General features: G+C 40.1%; 1 protein-coding gene across 1 annotated transcript in view; it reads left to right on the forward strand.

The window, feature by feature from the left end:
• Window positions 1-13866: 13866 nt before the first annotated feature.
• LOC124593704 (succinate dehydrogenase [ubiquinone] flavoprotein subunit, mitochondrial) overlaps window positions 13867-26277 on the forward strand; it is a 100923-nt gene continuing 88512 nt past the window's right edge. The window contains exons 1-2 of the mRNA XM_047132011.1: window positions 13867-14024; window positions 17124-17210. Of these exons, the coding sequence (XP_046987967.1) occupies window positions 13965-14024; window positions 17124-17210 (147 nt within the window). The 5' untranslated portion in view covers window positions 13867-13964. The remainder of the gene's footprint in view (window positions 14025-17123; window positions 17211-26277) is intronic.

Genomic DNA, 26277 nt, shown 5'->3' on the forward strand with positions numbered 1-26277 from the left:
TACTGATTAAGCCACATGACTGATGTAGCTCAACTGTAAAGGAGACCCAGTACAGAAAACTAGTGTGTCCCATTCTTGAGTACTTCTCTATTGTTCATGATCCCCACTAGATCAGATTAAAGGAAGATACCAAAGACATTCAGACATGTGTTGCTAGATTTGTTGCTGGTAGGTCTGATCAACATGCGTATATTACAAAGACGCTTTGTGAGCTCCAGTAGGGATCCCTGGAAGGAAAATGACGTTCTTTTCAAGAAACACTATTGAGAACATTTAAAGGACCAGCATTTGCAGTTGACTGAAGAACGCTTCTACTGCTACCACCGTAAATTTTGCATAAAGACCATGAAGAGGAGATTAGAAAAATTAGGGCTCATATGCAGGTACATAGACAGTTGTTTCTCCCTTGTTCCATTAGCGAGTGGAATAGGGAGCGAAATGGCTAGTAGTAGTACAAGATACCATCCACTATGCACCAGTTAGTGCCTTTTGGAGTATATACGCAGATGTAGGTCCAAGTATTTGATTTCTCTTACTCGTTTGTGTGAAGCTGTGCCCACACAGACCGCACTGTGTTGCACAAACGAAAAAAAGAGAAAAAAGGGGTTCAGCGCAGCGTGGCAGAAGATTTCTGTGCACTTATGAACACTCTGCTTCAGTCTGCACTGCTCTTCACCATATTGCGCTGCTGTCCATCACACATCTGTGTGCAGCATGGCGCAGTGCTTCAGCAGATATGGCTTAATGGAAAGAACAGATCAGTTGCTCGTTTTTACATCAATCCACAAGCAGGCAGGTGTTGCAGAGGTTCAGCCCTGAAGTCAATGGATTGATATGCAGTATTAAGGAAGTGAAGGAGGAGGGCTTCATTTGCACACTATCTGAGTACCAGAAAGAAAATGGGGATAAGTGTCTTCTGACTATGACTTCCTTGAGATCAGAAGCATGTTACGGCACAAGTTTTGTGAGCAACCTTTCTATGAGTCTCTGTTTTAGTAGTCGTTGAAGGATTCACATATTGCTCTTTTGAGAGTCAAACATGTTCATTTAGCGTGTCTCTACTATGGCTCTACGTTTTGTTTCACTTACATGTCCAGTGGTCACTGTTTCCTTAGAAGATTCTTTACAGTCACCGTATACCATGGAGGTTCATTCCCGCCATGAACTGTTCTGCTAGGTACATATCTACCCAATACTTGGTCAACAATGCCACTAAACCTGAGCCACAGCTCCTCTACGTGCTCCTACCAAGACTTACTGCCTCTATATTCGATTAACTAAACATGTATTCTCTTCTGTTTGTTCTAGTTCCCTTTGACTGAAGTTTTTGGTGCATACAGCACCGGTTACCGTCTTGGTGGATTTGCATTTCTTGTCCACTGCAATGAATACGCCGCCTCCATTTCCCATTAACCTATCCTTTTGGTTCAAATGGTTCTGAGCACTATGGGACTTAACAGCTATGGTCATCAGTCCCCTAGAACTTAGAACTACTTAAACCTAACTAACCTCAGGACAGCACACAACACCCAGTCATCACGAGGCAGAGAAAATCCCTGACCCCGCCGGGAATCGAACCCGGGAACCCGGGCGTGGGAAGCGAGAACGCTACCGCACGACCACGAGCTGCGGACTATCCTTTTGGAGTACACTTAAATTTACACCAAAAACCTCACTGGCATCAATTTCAGGTTTTAGCCAACTTTCTGTAACTGATAAGATGTGAACTCCAATGCTTTTTAGCAATTCAAGCACTTGGCACTTCATTGTGAAACCTTCAGCAGTTGTGTACTAAGATTTTCCCAATCTTATCTATGAGGTTGCGGGAGTGCTTATTTTGGTCTTATAGTAATACCTTGGGGACATCTACAAAATTGTCCAGAACCTTAGAAGACGCTGGTTCAAGTTTTCCACTCTACTCAGAACCAGAGAGCCACTATTGGTTCTGGTGATAGTGCAGCAGATAATGTACTTTGACGAACTTGTGTGAACAAAACTGGCCTTCTCAGCCTTCTCTGCTAGTCGCTGCAATCATCCAAGTTAGACCTCAGAGCTCAAGTGATAGGCTTTGTTTGTTCTGACGTGAACCACAACTGCAGCTGGTTGCACCCTGTTCCTCAATCACTGCCAGAATAGTTTCTTCAACATGCCGAATAAGGCTTTCAGGCGGATACATTGAGCGCAAAGTGTGATACTTCTTATACTTTGCCATTTCGCTAATGGGAACCATTCATCCATGATTAACAGATCCCTTCTCTTTTAAGTTTTCTTTGCTGGTACCCAAGACACAGCAGGGTTCCCAATAGGTGAAATGTGTCACACTAGCTCAGTTTCATTTTCAGGTGTAGACAGTAATTCAGACTTGTTGGTCAGAGGGATGAGCTCTCTCTGGTTTCTACTCCCTCGACCTACCAGTTACATGACTCTCATAATGAAGCCGATGGGTGGTAATAGGTCCTACATTTCCTGGAGAGGAGACATAATCCAAAGGAGAGGGCAGTACTTGAGATACTTTAGTTATCTCCAATATGTGGCTCTTTGGTAGCCCACTCAACACACCCATCCACAGCAGCTTCCAAGTGTTTGACAGCAATCAATATTATTTCCAGCTGCTTAAATGAAGAATAACTAACTGGCAGAGACCGGCATTTACTGTAGGGTTACTCTGTTGCGACCCTTACATCAAAATGGATGTGTGCATGTGAATGACAGGATAATGGTATCACCTAGCTTCTTTTCGTATTTCACCAGTTTAGCTCAGTTCCATTTAACATTCATATAATTATTTGCAGAACACATTAATCATTTCTTCTCAGGTCCATTCTTCATGTTTGCTCCCTATTGCAATTGGTAACACCTTAATCAGTTGTCATAGTTTTTAATTTATATACATATACAGGGTGAGTCACCTAACGTTACCGCTGGATATGTTTCGTAAACCACATCAAATACTGACGAACCGATTCCACAGACCGAACGTGAGGAGAGGGGCTAGTGTAATTGGTTAATACAAACCATACAAAAATGCACGGAAGTATGTTTTTTAACACAAACCTACGTTTTTTTAAAATGGAACCACGTTAGTTTTGTTAGCACATCTGAACGTATAAGCAAATACGTAATCAGTGCCGTTTGTTGCATTGTAAAATGTTAATTACATCCGGAGATATTGTAACCTAAAGTTGACGCTTGAAACCTCCGACGTTCAGTTGCGCGTTGCAAAAAAATAAGGGCCACGGTCGGCGAGCAGCATCTGCAGGGACATGTTTACGATGACGACCGTGTTTACGAGTGTGACTGTAGTGCACTGTTGTGGTTTGGTCTAGCTGTCGCAGTGTCCGCATGTAGCGGTTGCTGCTATTGTTATTCTGCATTCGTCTCCGCACGCAGACCAACTGTAGTGCACCGTGTTACCAGACGTCTGTGATAGCGTAGTGCTGTAGGAAATGTGACCATGGTGTATTCGAACTCTGAAAAGGCGGAGATGATACTCATCTATGGCGAGTGTCGACGAAATGCAGCTGAAGCCTGCAGGGTGTATGCAGAACGGTACCCGGACAGAGAGCATCCAACGTGCCGCACATTGCAAAACATCTACCGCCAACTGTTTGCATCAGGTATGGTCGTAGCACGCAAACGGATCCGTACCAGGCCCGTCACAGGAGAAGCGGGTGCAGTTGGTGTGTTAGCTGCTGTTGCCATGAACCCACACATGAGTACACGGGACATTGCGAGAGCCGGTGGACTGAGTCAAAGTAGTGGATCGTCACCGCTTTCACCCGTTTCATGTGTCGCTACATCAGCAATTACATGGTGATGACTTTACTCATCGAGTGCAATTCTGTCAATGGGAATTAACAGAGAATGCGTTGCAGTTCTACCTGTTTACCGATGAAGCGGGTTTCACAAACCACGGGGCAGTGAATCTACGGAACATGCATTACTGTTCCTGGACAATCCTCGCTGGCTCAGACAGGTAGAGCGACAGCGACCGTGGACTGTAAATGTATGGTGCGGAATCATTGGCGACCACCTCATTGGTCCTCACTTCATTGCAGGGGCGCAAACAGCTGCAACATACATCGCGTTTCTACAGAATAATCTGCCAACGTTGCTCGAAAGTGTCCCACTGAAAACGCGTCGACGTGTGTGGGTATCAGCATGATGGTGCACCTGCACATTCCGCAATTAACACTAGGCTGACCCTTGACAGGATGTTGGACGGGCGTTTCATAGGACGTGGAGGACGCATAAATTGGCCAACCCGTTCTCCTGATATTACACCTCTGGACTTCTTTCTGTGGGGTACGTTAAGGGAGAATGTGTGCCGTGATGTGCCTACAACCCCAGAGGATATGAAACAACGTATTGTGCCAGCCTTCGGCGACATTACACCAGATGTACTGGGCCTGTACGACATTCATTACGCCAGAGGTTGCAATTGTCTGCAGCAAATGATGGTCACCACATTGAACATCTTTTGGCCCGACATGTCGGGACACACTCTATTCCACGCCGTAATTGAAAACGGAAACCACGTGTGTACGTGTACCTCACCCCTCATGGTAATCTACATGTGCGTCAGTGAAAAAGACCAATAAAAAGGTGTTAGCATGTGGACGTAATGTGCTGTTCCAGTCTCTTCTGTACCTAAGGACCATCACCGTCCCCTTTGGATCCCTACGTAATTCGGTGCTTCCGATACACACGATCGAACAGCGGAGGAGTGGTACTCAAGCGTCAACTTTAGGTTACAATATTTCCGGATGTAATTAACATTTTACAATGCAACAAACGGCACTGATTACGTATTTGTTTATATGTTCAGATGTGCTAACAAAACTAACGGGGTTCCATTTAAAAAAACGTAGGTTTGTGTTAAAAAACATACTTCCGTGCGTTTTTGTATGGTTTGTATTAACCAATTACACTAGCCCCTCTCCTCACGTTCGGTCTGTGGAATCGATTCGTCAGTATTTGATGTGGTTTACGAAATATATCCAGCGGTAACGTTAGGTGACTCACCCTGTATATCTCCTTATAAAAGTAAATATGGAAATGTACTGCACATTAATTACATTGTCTTCATTTTACACAATCATCTATACTGGCAGTCGACCTGGTGATCTAGTGGTAACACGCTTGACTGGAAACCAAGAGGTTTTGGGATCAAATACTGGATGGACCTAGGACTTTTCAGTCTGCACTTTAACCTAACACTCACCTCTCAATCATGTGAAGAGTCGCCAGAAGTGAGATGTGGTTTGGATTCCACATAAAACTGTAGGTCCCCTTCTCCAGTAGGATAACATGGGTATGTTAGTGACAAGCAAGTTATCAAAGTTGTGTCCAATTGAGAGGCTTCACTGAGACGATGATCCACACGAAATTATTATTATTACCTATACTGGAGACAGAGATGCGAAGAAATGTTTAGATCCTTACCTCAAAAGGGAATAATTTTTAAGGTATATATAGGTATGCAACAAATATTTTTTATCTCAATGTTTTGATGCTAAAGACTTTAGTGTCAGAAAATAAATAATGCTGAGTGATGTGCCACCACTTTTTAATTTCCCACTACAATTTTATGGAAAAAAAGGAAGGTCACAATTTGCGATATAATATTTATTATTCTGGTTAACAGCACTTGAATTCATAGCACATGTCACACATGTCCACATTTGCGTATGTATGCAGGTGATCCACGCACGCAGTCCTCTGGTGACATTAGTTAATCCTGGATACAACAGACGCCAAAAGGACTGCCTAACCAGAACAGTAAAACAGACTCTATACCAACAGAGATGAGACCCTGCTAAACCTAAGACCAGCGCTTGAAAATAAACACTTTACAGCTGTAACTAGTCCTATAGCTTGTCTCTAGAAACCTCGCTTTCTGTAAGAAGCGTGCCGGGTTCGATTCCTGAGCTTGAGAAAGGTGTTTGTATAGAAGAATGATTGACTCTGACCAAAAAAAATAATATTCACAAGGGCCAAAGAGTATTAATTATCTTTTTTAAGGCATAGCAACATATGACAGCTAATTTATTAACACCAATTCGTGCTTCACAACTGGCAGTATTACGAAACGCTGTTATACCTTTGACTGCAATAGAACGATGAATATAATGATGTTCCTTTAAATATCATAGACTGACAGATCTTTATAATTCCATTATTCATAATACAAATGTTCAAATGCATGTCCCCCTTGTTGGATGCATTGATGCAAGTGTCTCTCGATATTAGCATGGACACCTCTTAACATTTCTGCAGAGATTGAAGTGCAAGCATGACATATTTGTTCTTTTAACATATCTACATTTTCTGGTTCCGTTTCGTAAACCATGGCTTTGATACAACACCGTAAGAAAAAATTCAAGGGCTTTAAATCAGGCGATCTTGCTGGCCATCGTATGTGACCACCACGACCTATCCACTGTTAGGGGTACACATTATTTAGATATTCCCTATACCCTCTACGTTAATGGGGTGGTGCCCCATCGTGCTGAAACGAGTGCCTCACAGCAATCTGAAGTGGGATGACTTCTAGGAGATGCCCAAGATTCAGCTCATTCTGTAGGAATTGCAAATACAGCCGACCAGTTAGTTGGGGAGCCAAATAAACTGGTCCAATGGTGTAGTCTCCTAGAATGCTGCACCATACATTAGCACCCCAGGGCAGTTGCATGGGATGTGGTTGTAACCTGTGAGGATTTGCAGTAGCCCAGTAATGCAGACTGCGTCGTTTGGTATTGGTGTCATTGGCGAAATAGCATTCATTTCACCATAAAATCTGCCTGATGAAATCCATATTTACAGCTACTTTATGTATGAGACGTCTGCAGAACTATACCCGATTTTGGAAATCGTTTCCATATAGCTGTTGGCGTTGGTGCAGCTTAAAGGGATGCCATTTTCGTTCCTCCAGCATCCTTTGTACCGAAGACCTCAGCATTCTCTGGTCCGCTGCAGCTCTTCTTTGTCCTAATTACGATGAGAAATAGGTATTACTGGACGAGATGTAATGACATTCATAATCCTGATAATAATGACCATAACGGAATAATAATATAATACAAGCTGATATAAACGAAAGTGTTATCGTCCTATTGCATTTAGGTTGCAGTATTATTTGTACCTATAATAATAATAATAATAATTATTATTATTATTATTATTATTATTATAGATGCCCTCCCCCCATGGACCATGAACCATGGACCTTGACGTTGGTGGGGAGGCTTGCGTGCCTCAGTGATACAGATAGCCGTACCATAGGTGCAACCACAACGGAGGGGTATCTGTTGAGAGGCCAGACAAATGTGTGGTTCCTGAAGAGGGGCATCAGCCTTTTCCGTAGTTGCAGGGGCAACAGTCTGGATGATTGACTGATCTGGCGTTGTAACACTAACTAAAACGGCCTTGCTGTGCTGGTACTGCGAACAGCTGAAAGCAAGGGGAAACTACAGCCGTAAATTTTCCCGAGGGCATGCAGCTATACTGTATGGTTAAATGATGATGGCATCCTCTTGGGTAAAATATTCCGGAAGTAAAATAGTCCCCCATTCGGATCTCCGGGGACTACTGAGGAGGACGTCATATTCAGGAGAAAGAAAACTGGCGTTCTACGGATCGGAGCATGAAATGTCAGATCCCTTAATCGGGCAGGTAGGATAGTGTTGTGTACATAGTTCCGCATAGTCAGCGCGTAGCCCCGCTAAGCACAACAGCGCAGGTGCAGCGCTCGTCCATCTCCGCACTACGTGATGGCACTGTCTTAGAGACGGACCAAATTCTGATACCGCTAATCCGCATATTAATATGTAACGCAGCCAATGAGATTGCTGCTAATGTAGAACCTTTTCTCCTTGTGGATCACACTTGCGCAGTGATACCTGAACGCTCGAGGTATTATAACAAGTGTACAGACCTCCAATTAGTCAGTCTGCATTTGTCTGCACCAGTCTGCGTTAGTCTGCATTAGCCTGCATTAGTCTGTAGTCAGGTTTCAGTCTGTGCCAAATAAGATTATCATATTCCTGTACATAGCCATGAAGAGAAATGTATAGACACTTTGTCAAGTATCAGAGATATGTGAGAATAAGATTAACGTACCAAGAACGAAGGAACTTCAGATTGTCAATTGTAAATAGCATCCAGAACCAAGTTAAGCTATTTTTATGCTTGTTATTATTTTAATAAATGTGTGTGAAAATTAATCAGGTTCTGTTTAAAGTTGGTCACCGTCAATCTGCTACTCTAAGCATGCAAGTGGCATTTCTATCGTCTGACCTAACAGCAGAAGATAAACACGCCACGATAAGACCAAGAGACATATTGATGACACTCGCCTACTTCGTTAGAGCGACAAGTCAAATAATTTGATGGTGTGTGTACCGAAGGTCTTACAGTACGCACACCACAGTTAGAAAATTTAAAAAGGGAAATGGATAGGTTAAAGTTAGATATAGTGGGAATTAGCGAAGTTAGGTGGCAGGAAGAACAAGACATTTGGTCAGGTGAATACAGGGTTATAAATATCAAATCAAATAGGGGTAATGCAGGAGAAGGTTTAATAATGAATAAAAAAATAGAAGTGCGGGTAAGCTACTATAAACAGCATAGTGAACACATTATTGTGGCCAAGATAGACACGAACCCCACACCTACTGCAGTAGTACAAGTTTATATGCCAACTAGCTCTGTAGATGACGAAGAAATAGAAGAAATGTATGATGAGATAAAAGAAATTATTCAGATAGTGAAGGGAGACGAAAATTTAATAGTCGTGGGTGACTGGAACTCGATAGTAGGAAAAGGAAGAGAATGAAACGTAGTAGACACGAAAGATGAAGCCGCCTAGTAGAATTTTGCACAGAGCATAACTTAATCACAGCTAACACTTGGTTCAAGAATCATAAAAGAAGTTTGTATACAGGGAAGAAGCCTGGAGATACTGACAGGTTTCAGATAGATTGTATAATGGTAAGACAGAGATTTAGGAACCAGGTTTTAAATTATAAGACATTTCTAGGGGCAGATGTGGACTCTGACCACAATCTATTGGTTATGACCTGTAGATTAAAACTGAAGAAACTGCAAAAAGGTGGGAATTTAAAGAGATGGGACCTGGATTAACTGAAAGAACCAGAGGTTGTACAGAGTTTCAGGCAGAGCATAAGGGAACAATTGACAATGGGGGAAAGAAATACAGTAGAAGAAGAATGGGTAGATTTGAGGGATGAAGTAGTGAAGGCAGCAGAAGATCAAGTAGGTAAAAAGATGAGGGCTAGTAGAAATCCTTGGGTAACAGAAGAAATATTGAATTTAATTGATGAAAGGAGAAAATATAAAAAAATGCAGTAAATGAAGCAGGCAAAAAGGAATACAAATGTCTCAAAAATGAGATCGACAGGAAGTGCGAAATGGCTAAGTAGGGATGGCTAGAGGACAAATGTAAGGATGTAGAGGCTTATCTCACTTGGGATAAGATAGATACTACCCACAGGAAAATTAAGAGCCCTTTGGAATAAAGAGAATCACTTGTAAGAATATCAAGAGCTCAGATGGAAACCCAATTCTAAGCAAAGAAGGGAAAGCAGAAAGGTGGAAGGAGTATATAGAGGGTCTATACAAGGGTGATGTACTTGAGGATAATATTATGGAAATGGAAGAGGATGTAGATGAAGATGAAATGGGAGATATGATACTGTGTGAAGAGTTTGACAGAGCACTGAAAGACCTAAGTCGAAACAAGGCCCCGGGAGTAGACAACATTCCATTAGATCTACTGACAGCCTTGGAAGAGCCAGTCCTGACAAAACTGTGCCATCTGGTGAGCAAGATGTATGAGACAGGCGAAATTCCCTCAGACTTTAAGAAGAATATAATAATTCCAATCCCAAAGAAAGCAGGTGTTGACAGATGTGAAAATTACCGAACTATCAGTTTAGTAAGTCACAGCTGCAAAATGCTAACATGAATTCTTTACAGACGAATGGAAAAACTGGTAGAAGCTGACCTTGTGGAAGATCAGTTTGAATTCCATAGAAATGTTGGAACACGTGAGGCAATACTGACCCTACGACTTATCTTAGAAGCTAGATTAAGGAAAGGCAAACCTACCTTTCTAGCATTTGTAGACTTAGAGAAAGCTTTTGACAGTGTTCACTGGAATACTCTCTTTCAATTTCTGAAGGTGGCAGGGATAAAATACAGGGAGCAAAAGGCTACTTACAATTTGTACAGAAACCAGATGGCAGTTATAAGAGTCGAGGGACATGAGAGGGAAGCAGTGGTTGGGAAGGGAGTGAGACAGGGTTGTAGCCTATCCCTGATGTTATTCAATCTGTATATTGAGCAAGCAGTAAAGGAAACAAAAGAAAAATTCGGAGTAGGTATTAAAATCCATGGAGAAGAAATAAAAACTTTGAGGTTCGCCAATGACATTGTAATTCTGTCAGAGACACCAAAGGACCTGGAAGAGCAGTTGAACGGAATGGACAGTGTCTTGAAAGGAGTTTTGCTATTTGGGGAGCACAATAACTAATGATGGTCGAAGTAGAGAGGATATAAAATGTAGACTGGCAATGGCAAGGAAACCGTTTCTGAAGAAGAGAAATTTGTTAACATCGAGTATAGATTTAAGTGTCAGGAAGTCGTTTCTGAAAGTATGAAAGTATTTGTTTGGAGTGTAGCCATGTATGGAAAAGAAACATGCACGCTAAATAGTTTGGACAAGAAGAGAATAGAAGCTTTCGAAATGTGGTGCTACAGAAGAATGCTGAAGATTAGATGGGTAGATCACATAACTAATGAGGAGGTATTGAATAGGATTGGGGAGAGAAGAGGAGTTTGTGGCACAACGTGACTAGAAGAAGGGATCAGTTGGTATGACATATTCTGAGGCATCACAGGATCACCAATTTAGTATTGGAGGGCAGTGTGGAGGGTAAAAATCGTAGAGGGAGACCAAGAGATGAATCAAGTAAGCAGATTCAGAAGGATGTAGGTTGCAGTAGTTACTCAGAGATGAAGAAGCTTGCACAGGATAGAGTAGCATGGAGAGCTGCACCAAACCAGTCTCAGGACTGAAGCCCACAACAACAACAACATTATAGGTGCAAATAATACTGCAATAATTATTAAAGGTGTAAATAATACTGCAACCTAAATTCAATAGGACTAAATTTCGTTTATACCACCTTGTATGTACGCACTATTTTCATTTAAACTATGCTTATCATGTGTGGGATGTGCTCCAAAATACTCAGTAACATTCCGGGCAACATTGGGTGTGCTGTGGATTGGTCTTTCCATGACATGTTGTAACTGGAAAGCTCTAGTTCTTAAACGCACCTCTGTATGCCAGAAAGGTAGACATTGCGTTGGAAAACATTGTGAAAACAGCCTTCGGGCCTCAACTGCAGTGTGTCTCCCCATAGATCAGTGTCAAATCAGTGTAGTCTTTGTTGGAGAACATAGCAGTTGTTACCTGTTTCACTGTAAGATCTGATTCGAACTACCGACTGCCATGCGACCTTACCAGAGTCGAAGCAGGAGAAAAATGCGCGCAGATGGCGGCACAGCTCAGTGGGGATTCGCTTGTACATGCTCTCCCCTTTTGGACAGCAGTGACGAGGCAGCTCTTCTTGCATTAACGCATGCAGGAAACATTAAACTACTGAGGACAATTTGCATGGGCCACCTTGTATACAGGTTGTCATATTCAGGGATATGACAGAAGCTATCACTCGAAACAAAAATGTCTCGTAAACATGGGTCTAAAATGTTTACCATAAGAGCTATGAGCACTTCTCCACCTTGTGAAACAAATGTCTTCTGCTGAGAGCTCTTTGCTTTCCATATTCTGAGAGATGATAGTGTAAGATTTTGTGAGGGATGCACTGATCCAGAATTGTTGCACAAACAATTTGTTAATTAACACTTTTAGAACACTCAAAGTTTAAACAGTACAATATATCTAGGTTACAAGAGAATGCACCAAATAGAATGCAAAGAGCTTACAAAGACAAAATGTATCTTACTTTGACAGTCAATTGTTGCTTGTAATTTCCTGGTCAATCTTCAGATCGCTGTACTAGCGCCCTCTTTTTTTTTTTTTTTTTTTTTTTTTTTTTTTTTTTTTTATATATATATATATCCAAACACAGGCAATGTCAGAGAACTGGTGTTTGACCTGCTGTCCTGCCCTCGTAACTCTTAGTGGACGCCCTTGTGTAGGTTATTATAGCAGCCACTGTTCCTCATTTCTCCGTCGACAATCATGCCAGCTGAATTCATTGTATGAGATGAAGTGATAACAGGTGGAAGTTCCCGTAAATGTAGGCTGGCCCCCAGCTGAATCCGTGTTGATCGTCTCCTCTGTAAAATGAGCTGGCTTTAAGTGCTCAATTGAAATCGTCTTCTCACGCCTGTTCCAAAACTTTTTTAAGGATGCAGTTCTCTTTGTCCAATGAATGGTGGCGAAAAAAAGTCTGTTGTTCTGTTATTCTTCAGAAAACTGAGATGCTGTGGAATTACAGCAACTCACTCATTTAGTGCTGTGTGCAGGAAAATGTTGCAACAGTTCCTCCAAAGAAATCTTCTTGCATTGTGTGCCCGAATGCATACCGCAGATTTTTTTCGGTTATGGGTGTTATCAACAACTCCAACAAGGCAGTCATGGCAGGGGAAGAGGGGAGAGGAGACTGAGAAATGCAGCACAACAACCTGTAGTGCCATTTAGATGCCATGAAAAGAGTCTGGGTGTTTGCAAGGAACTACAAAATGCTAATCTGTTAAAATGCCAGTAAATGTTTAACATTTATCTACTTTCGGGATACGTGAATAGCATTTCGTTATTAGTGTAATACTATTTTTAATGGTTTTAATTAAGCAGGTCCTTGTTTTCATCATATGTGTACTAGTGTTGCTCGATGGCTTAATGGTTAATAGCCGGATTATGGATATAAATGCCTGCTAGAGTTCATTTCCTGCTCAGTCCTAGGACTTGGTTCAAATGGCTCTGAGCACTATGCGACTTAACTTCTGTGGTCATCAGTCGCCTAGAACTTATAACTAATTAAACCTAACTAACCTAAGGACATCACACACATCCATGCCCGAGGCAGGATTCGAACCTGCGAACGTAGCGGTCGCTCGGTTCCAGACTGTAGCGCCTAGAACCGCACGGCCACTCCGGCGGGCAGTCCTAGGACTATTCTATGTCACTTATCACTTCTTTTAACCCTGGAATTGTTTGTTAATGTGAAAACGGCCAAGCTGCGCCTTTGTTCGGAATCCATCTTAAACTTTAGGCCCACTTGTCACTGTCTGGCTAAGTTAGATCTGATGAATAAAAGAACATAGCTTACTACCTCAATCACGCCCACACCTTGCAAGGCACTATGGTGTTCAAACTAACCTTCGCGTCAATAACAAATTTTATCTTTATGTCTTCACTCTGGCGAGCAGATTTCACTTGCAATTTTATACTTAATCGCTCATGAAACTGATAGATGATTTCCATCTGAGTTAGGAAAGAGAAATAAAGTTCCAAAAATAGTATTCGATAGTAGCACTTTTAACAGAGCTATGTTGGCCGTTGTAGGATGTATTTCTCAGAGATAAAATCCGCTCAAAAACATTTCTCTTTATGGACAAACTAGACATGTATCAAGTGACGTTGTTTACGCGTTGACTTTCCTGCTTATGTGTTACATGGAGCACGACCTACGTTTCTTTAATCCGTCTCGTAGCTGCCACTCGAAACGACCTAGCCTAATCAATGATTGGTTGATTATTTTTCCACAGAAGTTTGTTTGACTGTCGACGCATGTGACACCGTCTGCTGAGGTCGAATCTACTATCGATTTTACAAAGGGAAACTTATACAGTAGCGCAGTTGCTGGCCTAGGTCTAGGAGAATTGCCTGTGCGGTCTGCATATTTCGCGAGATGAGCCCTATAGTGCAACTACCGTCAATATTAGCGAAGAAAGTTACAGCGTCACCGCTGGTAAGAATTTTTTGTTTACATACTGTTGACACGTAAATTAACCTTTTAAAAAAACGGAGCAGTTTTGCGTGTGTATATATATTTCTGGCAATGATTATGTAACAGGTTTTCGATGTGCAGAGAAAGTGTATTATTAATGTGTATTGTTACCGTTTAATCGTATGCTGCCGACGTTTAATCGTTCTGTCTCCATTCAAAGTCAATGAACAATAGGCCTACTTGCAACAGCAATGTAAAATCAGGACATATCTTAGTTCAATGCGTTCTTTTGCTATTGATCGCATACTGGTTATTATGATCCAAATTTCAAAATGTTGTGACGAAATTCACATGCGGAAAACAATTGTCCAGTAACCATTGCTACAATTTAATCAAATAATATTGTTTAAAATAATGGATGAATGAAGAACGTTACGTAATGCAGGTCCAATGCTTAGCTAGAGAACAGGCGGAGGTGTAGGCGCAGTAGCCGGTTACTGAGTATTCCTAAGAAGTCAGTTATTCTAATAAATGTCGTGCATTTGCAATATTTAATGCGAAGTGACTGTATATGTTAGTGCACTTTATTTTTCTCTTTTTGCTATGAGCTGCTGATGTCACTTTCTCTGTGTAACACCGTAGTTAAATAATTTCACCGGTACGCAAAATCAGCAGAACTATAAAGCTTCACGTATAGTAGATACTCCAGGAAACACCAGACACTCTTCGTTGTTCTACGTAGACTATACTGGTATGCGTAAAGTAAATATTGGACAAATTTTTAGTTTCATTGATGCCCTGTTAGTATACTACGTATCGGTCTTACAAACTACTTTAATCTGCATTATTCTCATGTTTCTTAAGAATTCTTGTATTTGGATCATTCTATGCCAAATGGCCTAAATTTAAATAAGGTCCTCCCACGACTGTCACCAATTTTGATTAGCCTAGATTTTTGAGGGCTTATGTTTATATTTCATAATATTAGAATAGTCATCGTCCTCATCCTGCAACGTTTCCGGTTATTGGTTAATACTTTTCCTGTTGCATTGCCACGTTTGCTGAACATTACATGGTGAAAGAAATGCAGAACATGCATGCTCAAAAGATAACTATGGCAAAAAATTACTGAGTTGATGTGCTGTCATTGATATACTGTTTGGTGGGCAAACAAAACCTGCTGTGAATAAAGTTGGGAAAAGACTCATTTGTAAATAGGAGTGAACTGGGGTTAGTGCTATTAAATCATATTTCAGGTAGGGTGCATATCAGCTAAAGACCAAGGTGGTGGTTAGTGACCTAACTGGAAATAAGCATTAAAAGTTTCTAGAATAATGTGATGAGTCTTAACAAACAAGGAGACTATATGGGACTGGAAGGAAACCATTTCAAAGTGACATCATTCGCAAAAAGAGAGAGAGTGGAAACATTGTAGTTTTCATAGATGTCTTTCATCTGTGCTCGTCTGACACTGAAATGTAAGTAATGGAAGGAGTATAGGTTACTCACTGTGTAGTTGAAACAAGGTGTATTTATTAGTGAGATTACATGAATAAAGAAACTAAAGCTGTCACCAACCTAGAAGTTTGAAAATCAGGCTATAGTCTTTTGCTAGATATGCTCCTATTGGAGATAGTCTGTCCTTACCTTCCTCTGACCTTCAAACTAACACCCATCCAGTTACAGTGATATGTATAACTTAACATAGAATTTGAGCCCCAGTGCAGCTTAGTTAAGTGCACAAAGAAATTCTAGGTCTGACCGAGAACTTCTGGATTTGTAGACTAAGACATAATGATTCAATGAATCATTAATATTGAAAAACATGGTTATACCTTCTCAGCTACGTGGACACCAACAAATTGTGTATTGAACATTAATTTTATGTTTTGTTGGTAACATTAGTTGTACATTATACAGAGGGAGGGGGAGTGTGTGTGTGTGTGTGTGTGTGTGTGTGTGTGTGTGTGTGTGTGTGTGTGTGTGTATGAGAGGGATCTGGTCAAGAATGATGACTATACAGTTTTTGGTTATAGTTGCATCGGTACAAATCTGAGACAACACAGAAAATTAATAAAGTCCTAAGCAGTGTAATTCTTCTAGACTCTCCCATGTAGATATGAGGATGGTTAAGATTTTTAAGGGAAACAATCTTATTACAATTGTCTCAAAACAGATCATGACCAAATCATCCTCCCTGCTGGCAAACACTCCTCAACTCTACTACTTGACTGAAAGTCTCTGCCAAGCATCTGATTCCTCCCCCTTACAAGACCTGTCACTGATGTCATCCCAAAAATCCAGCATAACCTCCAGTCCCTACTGAAATCCTTAGGCCCCTCCCAGAAACTCTCCCATGAATGCATCTCCCTCCTTACCCCAACAAAACCTTGCGCACCAACCTCCTGCATGCTCCCTAAAACTCACAGAGCTAACCACCCGGGACACTCTATTAGAACTGGTTGTTGTGGTCCTAATGAAAGAATTTTCACTCTTGTTGACAAACTCCTCCAACCGATTGCTCGAAATAAAGCCTCACACCTCAGAGTCGACTCGGCATAAGGAAAACACAACACTGTTGCCAGCTTTCAACCATGAAGTGCAAACTGTTGCAGAGAAAAAAAAAAAATTGTGACAACTGTGAGACATTGCCATAGAGATGTTTACAAAATCTCATTACATGATTAGTTGAGGTAGGTGACAGACCTTCAGATCCAAACCCACTACTTCATTCCTCATACACCTTACCAACTATATCATGAGCATAATGTTGTCTCCTTTGAGGGGAAGGTGTATAAACATATGTGGCACTCTCCTATGTGGGCAATCTGAGGGAACCTTCCTAGTCTCCCCAACCTCTCGTCAGGTTCAGGTTCATTGATGATGTTTTCATGATCTGGACTCGGCCAAGACACCTTATCCTCATTCCTATACCCCAACCCCATCTGCTTCACCTGATCGTCCTCAACCCAATATGACACCTTCCTGGGTGTTGACCTCCACCTCTTTCATGGCTCTGCCCATATTAATTCCACTAAACACTGTGGGGGGGAAGAATTTAAATTTTTGTTCGACATGACGTAATGGTTACTGAAGTATGATCAAAATCCTTATTTTCAGAAAAACTTTGCTCTCTCAAGTGTGGCCTCAAGGAAGCTGCATTTTGGTGGCAGTGTAAAACAGAGTGAAGCCAAAAAATCAGAACAGGTGAGTTGATAGATATGTCACTATTTGTTCAGCGTGTGGTAGGCAGCTGTTCTATGGTAACTGCTCATGTGTGTATATTACTTTCTTAAGCTTCTCAAAAGTAAAATTGAATTGTGAGCAGATGCAAACATGAATCCCTGCCTGAAACACAGCAAATTGCTCTGATGTGAGATATAGAGTAGAAAAATGATACTGTTTCTTCCTTTTTACAACCTGATTTTGATTTTTAAAAAATCAGCTCATAAATATCAAACTTACTTCACAGGTAGCATTTCGGAAATTTTTGTTACTCAGATTTTTTTTAGTAATAACTAAGTGAAAATGCAGTAATCCTGACAGTAGCAAATAATGCCCTGTAGATAACTGATGTGTAATGTTTTGGACTATGGATAGCTATAGGCCTCCAATAGACTGTATGTTGTAAAGGTTTGAGAGAAGTCTGTATAATATCTCTGGCCATATTCTGTATAAGAACTTCGTCGTATTGTGCAAACTCTGTATTGGTGTTCTAGGCTTTAGACATTTATACACCAATGTGCTCATTATTGAACGAGTGACAGTGAAAAGTTACTGAACATTGAATTTATTATTTGTGAAAGCCTTTATATGAATAATTCTGAAATTTGTTGAAACAATCAAATTTCAGTAGTAATGGAACAGTGAACTTCGGAGCACTATAAGGCTGGAACTTTGTTTGCCTTGTGGAGAAGTTTCTAGTGAAATGTAATCTGGGATATAAGCCTGTACAATGCTGGTAGCTTTCGCATGTTTCTCCCATGAGAATGGTTTATCAACATAAAAATTTAAAGCTGTTACTTTCAGTAATATCTCACCACTTTGTACAGAGTACCAGGATAAGCTTTATCTCATTTATGACAGCTGATTATTGTGTGTAATACTCAATTAGTCATGTGAAATTATTTTAATTCACATATTTAAAGAAAGTCACGAACTAACCACTTTCTTGAACAATGGAAAATCCAAGATGGAATGTGACAGTATTATGAAAAGTATAGTTGCTACTCACCATATAGTGGAGATGCTGAGTTGCAGACAGGCTCAACAAAAAGACTGTCAGGAAGAAAGATTTTTCCAAATGCAACTCTGCCACAATTCTACACACACACAACCACATTTTCTGGCTGCTGAGACCAGACTGTGTGTGTGTGTGTGTGTGCGTGCGCGTGTGCGCGCGCTCATGTGCGGTCTACTTCTGATGACCTTATTGGCCAAAAGCTTACTTTGTGACAGCTTTTGTGTTCTGCCTATCTGCGACTCAGCATCTCCACTGTATAATGAGCAGCAACCTCTTTCTTGAATTTACTATTATTAGTATTATTATTCCATGAAGCGTTTCTAGCTTTTATCTGCTATTGGCTTAATACAGTCACACATTTTTTTTAATAATATACACCTTAACACAAGCTGATATACAGTTGTAGGTGCAACGTTCATCAAGATGCATGTGAGAATGTACATAATTCTGGTACGGGGAACTGCTGTAATCTGAATAGCAGACAGCTGGAGCATTCAAAATGTAGTCAATGTGCTCGTGTAGTTGCTAAATACATATCTATGTAAAAATAATTAAATGGCAAAAAGCCAAAAAATATCTTGGCCTCGGAAAGTGCGTTGTTATACATTCTTAAGTAATTTAAGCTATGACCATGAAGCTCAGTCACCATTCTCTTGAATAAGATAAATCAGCTTAATATTTTACTCTAGCTAATATTTTGTTTTTACTCAATGGTTAGGTAAAGCAAATGAGACTGCCAGTATTACCTCGTGCAGAAGTTAGTCAATAAATTTATAATTTAGTGTGCATGTCCTGCTTAATTTTGTTGTGTCATGTAGTTTGATTACCACCCATTTTTATGGAAAAAACTGAATTCCTGTAGTTGAAATGTATTATTGTAGTAATAGTTGTCCAGAACTCTTCCAAACAACTAGGTGAGCACTTACACAGCACTGGAAAATTTCATTGTTTTAGAGTTTCATGAGGAAATTTGTTTACCATTTGTATGTAATGTTGACAAGGAAGCCGCATAGAGTAGCTATGTGGTCTGAGGTGCCTTGCCATCATTTGCACGGCTTCCCCTATTGGAGGTTCGAGTCCTCCCTTTTGTGTGTGTGTGTGTGTGTGTGTGTGTGTGTGTGTGTGTGTGTGTGTGTGTGTGAGAGAGAGAGAGAGAGAGAGAGAGAGAGAGAGAGAGAGAGAGAGAGAGAGAGAGAGAAGTCCTTAGTGTAAGTTCAGTTAAGAAGTTTGTAACCTATACCAAAAGTTATAAGTGTAATATGGATTATAGAATAATTATAGACAATCACACACTGTGTATTGGAGATATTAAACAGTTGATAGGTATCTATACACAAAGTTGAATAAAGTAATTTAACTTTTGAAGTAGGACTTGTTTCAGAGCAGTGGCAGATACATATGGGGGGTGCCCCCCTCCCCCACTCCCTGCTGAACCGCGCACATTGCCAACCCTGCCAGTCAGCTCACATGCTATTCATTAGTTTCTTTAATCGCTTGACTCAACTGAATCGAGTTATTGTATTTGCCTATGTAGCATGCGCATCCGCATCATCGTATTTTGTGCATTTCTGTGTGGCACATAGCTAGCTAAAACGTACCTACAAGAAAAGTCGCATGTATTGCTAAAGTAGAAAGAAGTTTTTCAACATTGCGGCGTACAAAGACATGGCTGAGGTCGACAATGGAGGAGGATCATCAGCTTAATGGCTTAGCTCTGTTGAATACTCACCCTGACATTGATTGTCCTATTGACGATGTGATTAACCAATTTGCCAGGAAGAATAGTCGCATAGAATTCATCTTTTAAGGAAGAGAACCACAATTGTAACAAACAATTGTATCATAAGATGACACTGTCTTGTATATGTGTATAATCAGTTTAAATAAAACTTTCTTAAACTTCGCATGTGGCTTGATTATTTTTTACTATGGTATAAAACATACACAATGTAGGATAAGGTTAGGCAGTACTGGGTAAGAAGTCAGCTATGGCCTTGTCAATGGAACCATCACAGCATTCACCTTAGCAACTTGGGAAAACCATGGGAAAATGGAAAACCAATGTTAGGATGGCTAGATGGGGTAGAACCCTTCTCCACCCACAAAACTGTTACAGTGCATTAACATTGACTTAGCCACGTCACTCAGTACATGATTAGGAAAGAAAACCACATATCCATAGTCTGCAAGGAGATTACAACATGCACAATAAATATGAACAGTGATATATTTAGAACATGAAAGTTTGTTATATTGCACTTCTGAAAAAAAATGTAAACACAACACATTATTGGCTGTAGTCTAGATCAGGACCATTGGTGAGTGCTGCCAACATTGCTGCACAAAACACGTAAGTATGCCACTGGACCTTATGTAGACTTTTTTAACACTGCTGAAAAGTAAATTACACAAACACCAGCTAACAGTATATCTACCAAAACTAATCTTCTGACCTATCCTTCCTCTGTAGAGATGTACGGCCTTCCATTTGAAACAGAGAAAACTGGAAACAAACAGCACAGACATTCTTGCGCAAAGACACACACATTGTGAACTCTACAATAAATGAGGGCTTAGTATTTCTATAATCTAACATAATCATTTACTATATAGAAACACACCTCAGCAAGAAATGATTTTAACTGCGCACGGAAAGTCATTACTTTTCCCAATCTCTTTCTGTATGATGGTAATACATTACGAAGAATTTACATTTTTACTCCACAAGCCATCTTACAACGTGTTGCAGGGGGTACTGTGTGTCCTGTTACTTCCTCCATTTGCTGTTCCAGTCCCAAAAGGTTCACAGGAAAAACAGTTGCTGGTAAACCTTTGTGTAGGCTTGAATCTCTCTGATTTTATCTTCATGGCCTTTTTACGAGATATACATAGGAGGAAGCAATATATTGCTTGACTCTTCTAGCAATGCACACTCTTGGAACCTTTAACAGTAAGCACCATGATGATGCAGAATACCTCTGTTGCACTATCTACCACTGGTGCTTTCACGTTTACTGAATGAACCTGTAACAAAATGGATCTTCTCTATTTCCTCTATCATTCCTATCTGATATGGATGCCAGATTGACAAACAATATTAAAGTACTGGTCAAATGAAACTTCTGTAAGTTACTTCCTTTATTGATGGATTACATTTCCCGAGGATTATTCCAGTGAACCTTAATCTGGCATCTGCTTTACTTGTGATTAATTTTATGAGGGCATTCCTCTTTAAATTGCCCCATACGCATACTTCTAGATATTTTATGGGAGTAACTGCATTCAGTAATTGTTTTTCTTTTATGTAATCATGTATTAATGTGTTCATGATATGCTACATTTGCTTATGTTGAGGGTCAGTTGACACCAAAATGCCTCATATATCTTAAAGTAAGGGTTGTTTCTGCTTGCTCCACATGGAGGGGCAAACAGTTGTGAGTGTTATACCTATGGTATTCACTATTAGTGTGTAGGTTTCCAAGACTGGCTCTTTATCAGCGCACATTTGTATAAATAAGGGGAGGATCCTGTAAGCATGTACAAATTTTTAAATAGCAGATTGCAGTGAGCTGTTGTGGATCTGTGTGACAAGATTCGAGTAACCATTTTCTGCAGTGTAAAAGTTTTATCTGATGGAACTACTACTTATTCTCCAGAATCATTCCATAAGCTTAAAGGCACTGGAAGTGACCAAAGCAAAACATTCTAGCATGTTCTGAAGAACATTCTTTAGAAATGGTTCTCAGAGCAAAACATGTTGAACTGTGTGTCTGGGAGAGTTTTGTTACATGTTCTTTTTAGTTTGTCTCAATCAACATACATCCCTAAAAGTTTTGTGCATTGTGCTATTTCTAACTCATTTTCACCCATTACCAGTTGAAGATCTTGATTTTGAGTCATTTTTCCAAGTTGAACGTAATTTTTTTCATTTTGCATGAAGGGTCAGCCTGTTGATATTGGACCATGAATGCAAGGTCTTGAGTACTTAGTTGTTGCAGACAGTGATTCCTTAACATTGCAGAACTAGTGTAATAGTTAGCAAACAAAATGATCTTAGCTGCAGTTACAAGGGTCTGTATGTCATTTGTGTAAATACAGAACAGAAAGAAGCCTACCACACTACCTCCTGTACCTATTTTTGTGACTTTCTATTAGCCAAATACTTAAGATTAGAATGAGCTGAATTGGGTTCCATAACCTTTTGTTTTGCAGAGATGATTGAAACCCCTTGTTTTATACCCCATGTATCCCAATTGCTTCCCAATTACCTAATAGAATTTCGTGACTAATTGTAACCAAAGCTTTAGAAAGATTTAAATTAACTCAAACAGCACTATTGGTTTTGCCTAGGCTTCTAATCATTTCATCTGTGTAAGTCGTTATTGCTGTTTCTGAAAGACTGATGCTCAAGAGGTACAAACATACCAGGATTGTGAAATTGTTTATTGATCATAAATTATTTGAGACATGCGGATTAACCAGATGAGTCATGATAAAAGTTTTTCAAGGTCATCGTTGAATTTAGATGGACTAGTCATTCCTGGTTGTCAGCAAGCTACTGTAGGTGATTCCAAACACAGGTAAACTATTTCCTAATACCTTGACTTGGGCCCATTGACCTTGCTATGCAGATATATTGAGGATGGTTGTTACGAAACACTGCAGCTGCTGTTTGGACTAATTCATACAGTTCAGTACCAGAGGAAAATAAATGTCTTGTCTTTTTTTTTTTTTTTTAAATAAGTATGTGCACAGCAGCTCAGTTTGCTTTACATTAGGTGAATCACACTCCGTACATCCAATAGAAAGCAAATGAAATTGACACTGCAGTTCTACTATGAATTGTATTGTAGTTAAATATGGTAAATTTAAGAATTCCTATGAATATAGGTAGAAGTAGTTGCTGAACAGACCACTGGTAGAAATTCTACCATTAACAGAGTTTTTAATTTTGCACATCGAAAATTAACTTTCTACATACTATCATCTAAAAATCGGAATGTAATTGCAGGATTTCGTATTTTTTTTTTTGTTCCAGGGAGACAGCAACACGTTGCGAACAATTCCTGAAAATTTCATAGCATTAGCACATATATATTTTGAGAAAAGGCTTCTGATAATGTAAAAATGTAAAACAGAGGTTCAAAGATTTTCTTCTCATACTTCTACGTGTAATAAGCTTACCTCAATTTTAAAAATCCTTCATACTAATACTCCTAACCCTCCAGGTTCCTCTTCTCTCCTCTTAGAATCTTCCTGGCCTTCATTTTCAGGTAAGACACTGATCTCTTTAGCTTTCTTAACCCAGCTCTCAGTGATGGTCTAAAATGCTTTCGTTGTAAACACACCAGGATCTATACCACCTCTCTTCAGCACTTCAATTCTGCTATTATTGCCATTATTGTAACATAAAACTGCATCATAGACACCTTGTTTTAAGTACTTAAAGTCCACAGAATGTCGTTTTTGAGCATCTAATCCAAATTAAATTATTGAGGCTTTCATTTTCATTTTGTGTCTTTTCCATGAATACGCTTCCTCAATAAATCATGGTTTGGAAGAAACCTGAATGTGGGCTTAATTGCATTCATAACATGTTCTGGCAATGAGTGTTCATGTGAATATGGCTCATTTCTGTTGTTTAACTTACACCAATTGTCTTTCAGGAAACAGATTATGCATTGATGTTTGGTCAGTGGATAGTTTGTGGGGAAAAAAAAATTGCCCAAACAGCACCCCTCATTGCCTCTAAATTAGTGTGGTTTTCTGATAGCTCTCCCATAAAATAACTGAAGAGAATCAGTTTCTTTCAGAATAAGATCTCCTTTTCCTCAGTGTTTTTCCATCCTCAAGTACTTCCTCTCTTCTCTTTCAGCAAGTGACAAAGCCTACCACGAAGCTTCTTTGGGATGTGGCCAACACATTCCAACTTTTCAATTGTTGTATTGTATGGATTTTTCCGTTACAGCTTTGAACAAAGAGGAGTGCTCATCACCAAGTTATTTAATATATCTAACAACATACTGGTCCTCAGATCTGGAGAACATCCTCACAACTGCAGTAGCCTCCATGCTCCCACTTGAGCCACTATAATTTTTAGAACATGCTACTGCAAGCTTTTCTTGCCACAGTTTCTCACTGTCTTCATTGTGGGACATTTTCCTTGTTGCACATTGGTGACAGTATTTAGAGATAATTTCTACATCTAAAACTTCACCTGAATCAATACCAATAACAGATGCAACTCCATACAGAGATGAGAGACCCATTTTTATCAAGGTCCCATCTACACACACAATCAAGTCAGTAACATATGTAGGAGATTCACTGTCATGAATATCTACTCCAGGATCTATTTCTTTTTCATTTATTTCCGCCAATTCCTCCACTGCTTCCTTCGTAGAAACTTTGGCATAGAAACAGCATCAGAAAACCACACAATAAATTAGCTCCTCCCCTGCCCTGTCCAAGGCGTCTCAGAGCTTATGCTAACCTAAAAGTGCTTTAGAAAGATTTAAATTAACTCAAACAGCACTGTTGGTTTTGCCTAGGTTTCTAATCATTTCATCTGTGTAGGCCGTTATTGCTGTTTCTGAAAGAGTGATGCTCAAAAGGTAGAAACATACCAGGATAGGTACCAGCGTCAGGGGTGTGTGTGTGTGTGTGTGTGTGTGTGTGTATGAGGAAAGTGAAAATTCATAGCCACGCGAATTACAAATTAATTTAAAATCAATCACAAGCTATTCCTACTCTTCTTTCTTCAGCAACAATCATGCATTCCATATTTTTACAGTTAGAACATGAAATCATGAAATCTTTGCAGCCTGGCAGAGAAGATATAAATCAATAAGTTTGAATCCAGTGGAATCCATATCAAAATCATTCTTGCACCTGTACAATTCTTCTGTCCCAAGTTTCAGTCCTGAAGCTGAGAGCTTATGTTCTTCATTTCGAGCTGCTTCCTCTTTTTTGTTGGTAAACCAATACCCATGAAACCTCTGTTTCCTAAACACAGTTTTTCCACTGCCTGTTATGCATAAATCTTGACTTCCACATAAAGGTTTGCGAATTTAACCTTCCACTTACTAATATTTGTTGGTATTATCAAAATGTAAATAAACCACGTGCAAGAAAGTTTTCAGCTGAAGATACAGATGTCAGCCAAGGATATTGAAAGAAAATAGCCTTCACGCTGACAAAAATTCTGCTAAAGCAAGCAGTTTCTCAAATGTTGAAAAAGGTGGGAGTGACTGCCAGTGCAGAGTTAATCAGTTAAACAGTTTAAAGGCATTTCTAAAGCTGCTATCACAATAAAATTCACACCCAACATAGATTAAACTGTGTAGATAAAGAAAATAATATTTTAAAAAATGGGTTTTTTGGACCAAAATCAATTACAACTGCAACTGTCAGTCCATTTTAAAGCAAAAATATTTGCTGATGGCCACTTACTCATTCCTCGGCACAAAAAAGAAGCCTGGACAAACATATGCAGAATGGGTGACTGATTTTACATGTGTTGCAAGGGACTGCAATTGCATATGTGAACATGACTGCCAAGAGATTGCTTTTGTGAACAAATCAGATACAGTATGTGATTCAAAGTATCTGGACACCTGGCTGGAATTGACTTAAAAGTTCGTGGTGCCCTCCATTGGTAATGCTGGAATTCAGTATGGTGTTGGCCCACCCTTAGCCTTCATGACAGCTTCCACTCTCACAGGCATACGTTCAATCAGGTGCTGGGACGTTTCTTCAGGAATGGCAGCCCATTCTTCATGGAGTGCAGCACTTAGTGGTCGGTGAGGCCTGACACGAAGCCGGTGTTCCAAAACATTCCAAAGCTGTTCTATAGGATTCTGATCAGGACTCTGTGCAGGCCAGTCCATTGTAGGGATGTTATTCTTGTGTAACCATCCGCCACAGGCCGTGCATTATGAACAGGTGCTCGATTGTGTTGAAAGATGTAATTGCCATTCCCGAACTGCTCTCCAACAGGGGGAACCAAGAAGGTGCTTAAAACATCAATGT

The sequence above is a fragment of the Schistocerca americana genome, chromosome 2 (assembly GCF_021461395.2).
Source record: "Schistocerca americana isolate TAMUIC-IGC-003095 chromosome 2, iqSchAmer2.1, whole genome shotgun sequence".
Taxonomy (NCBI): Eukaryota; Metazoa; Arthropoda; class Insecta; order Orthoptera; family Acrididae; genus Schistocerca; species Schistocerca americana.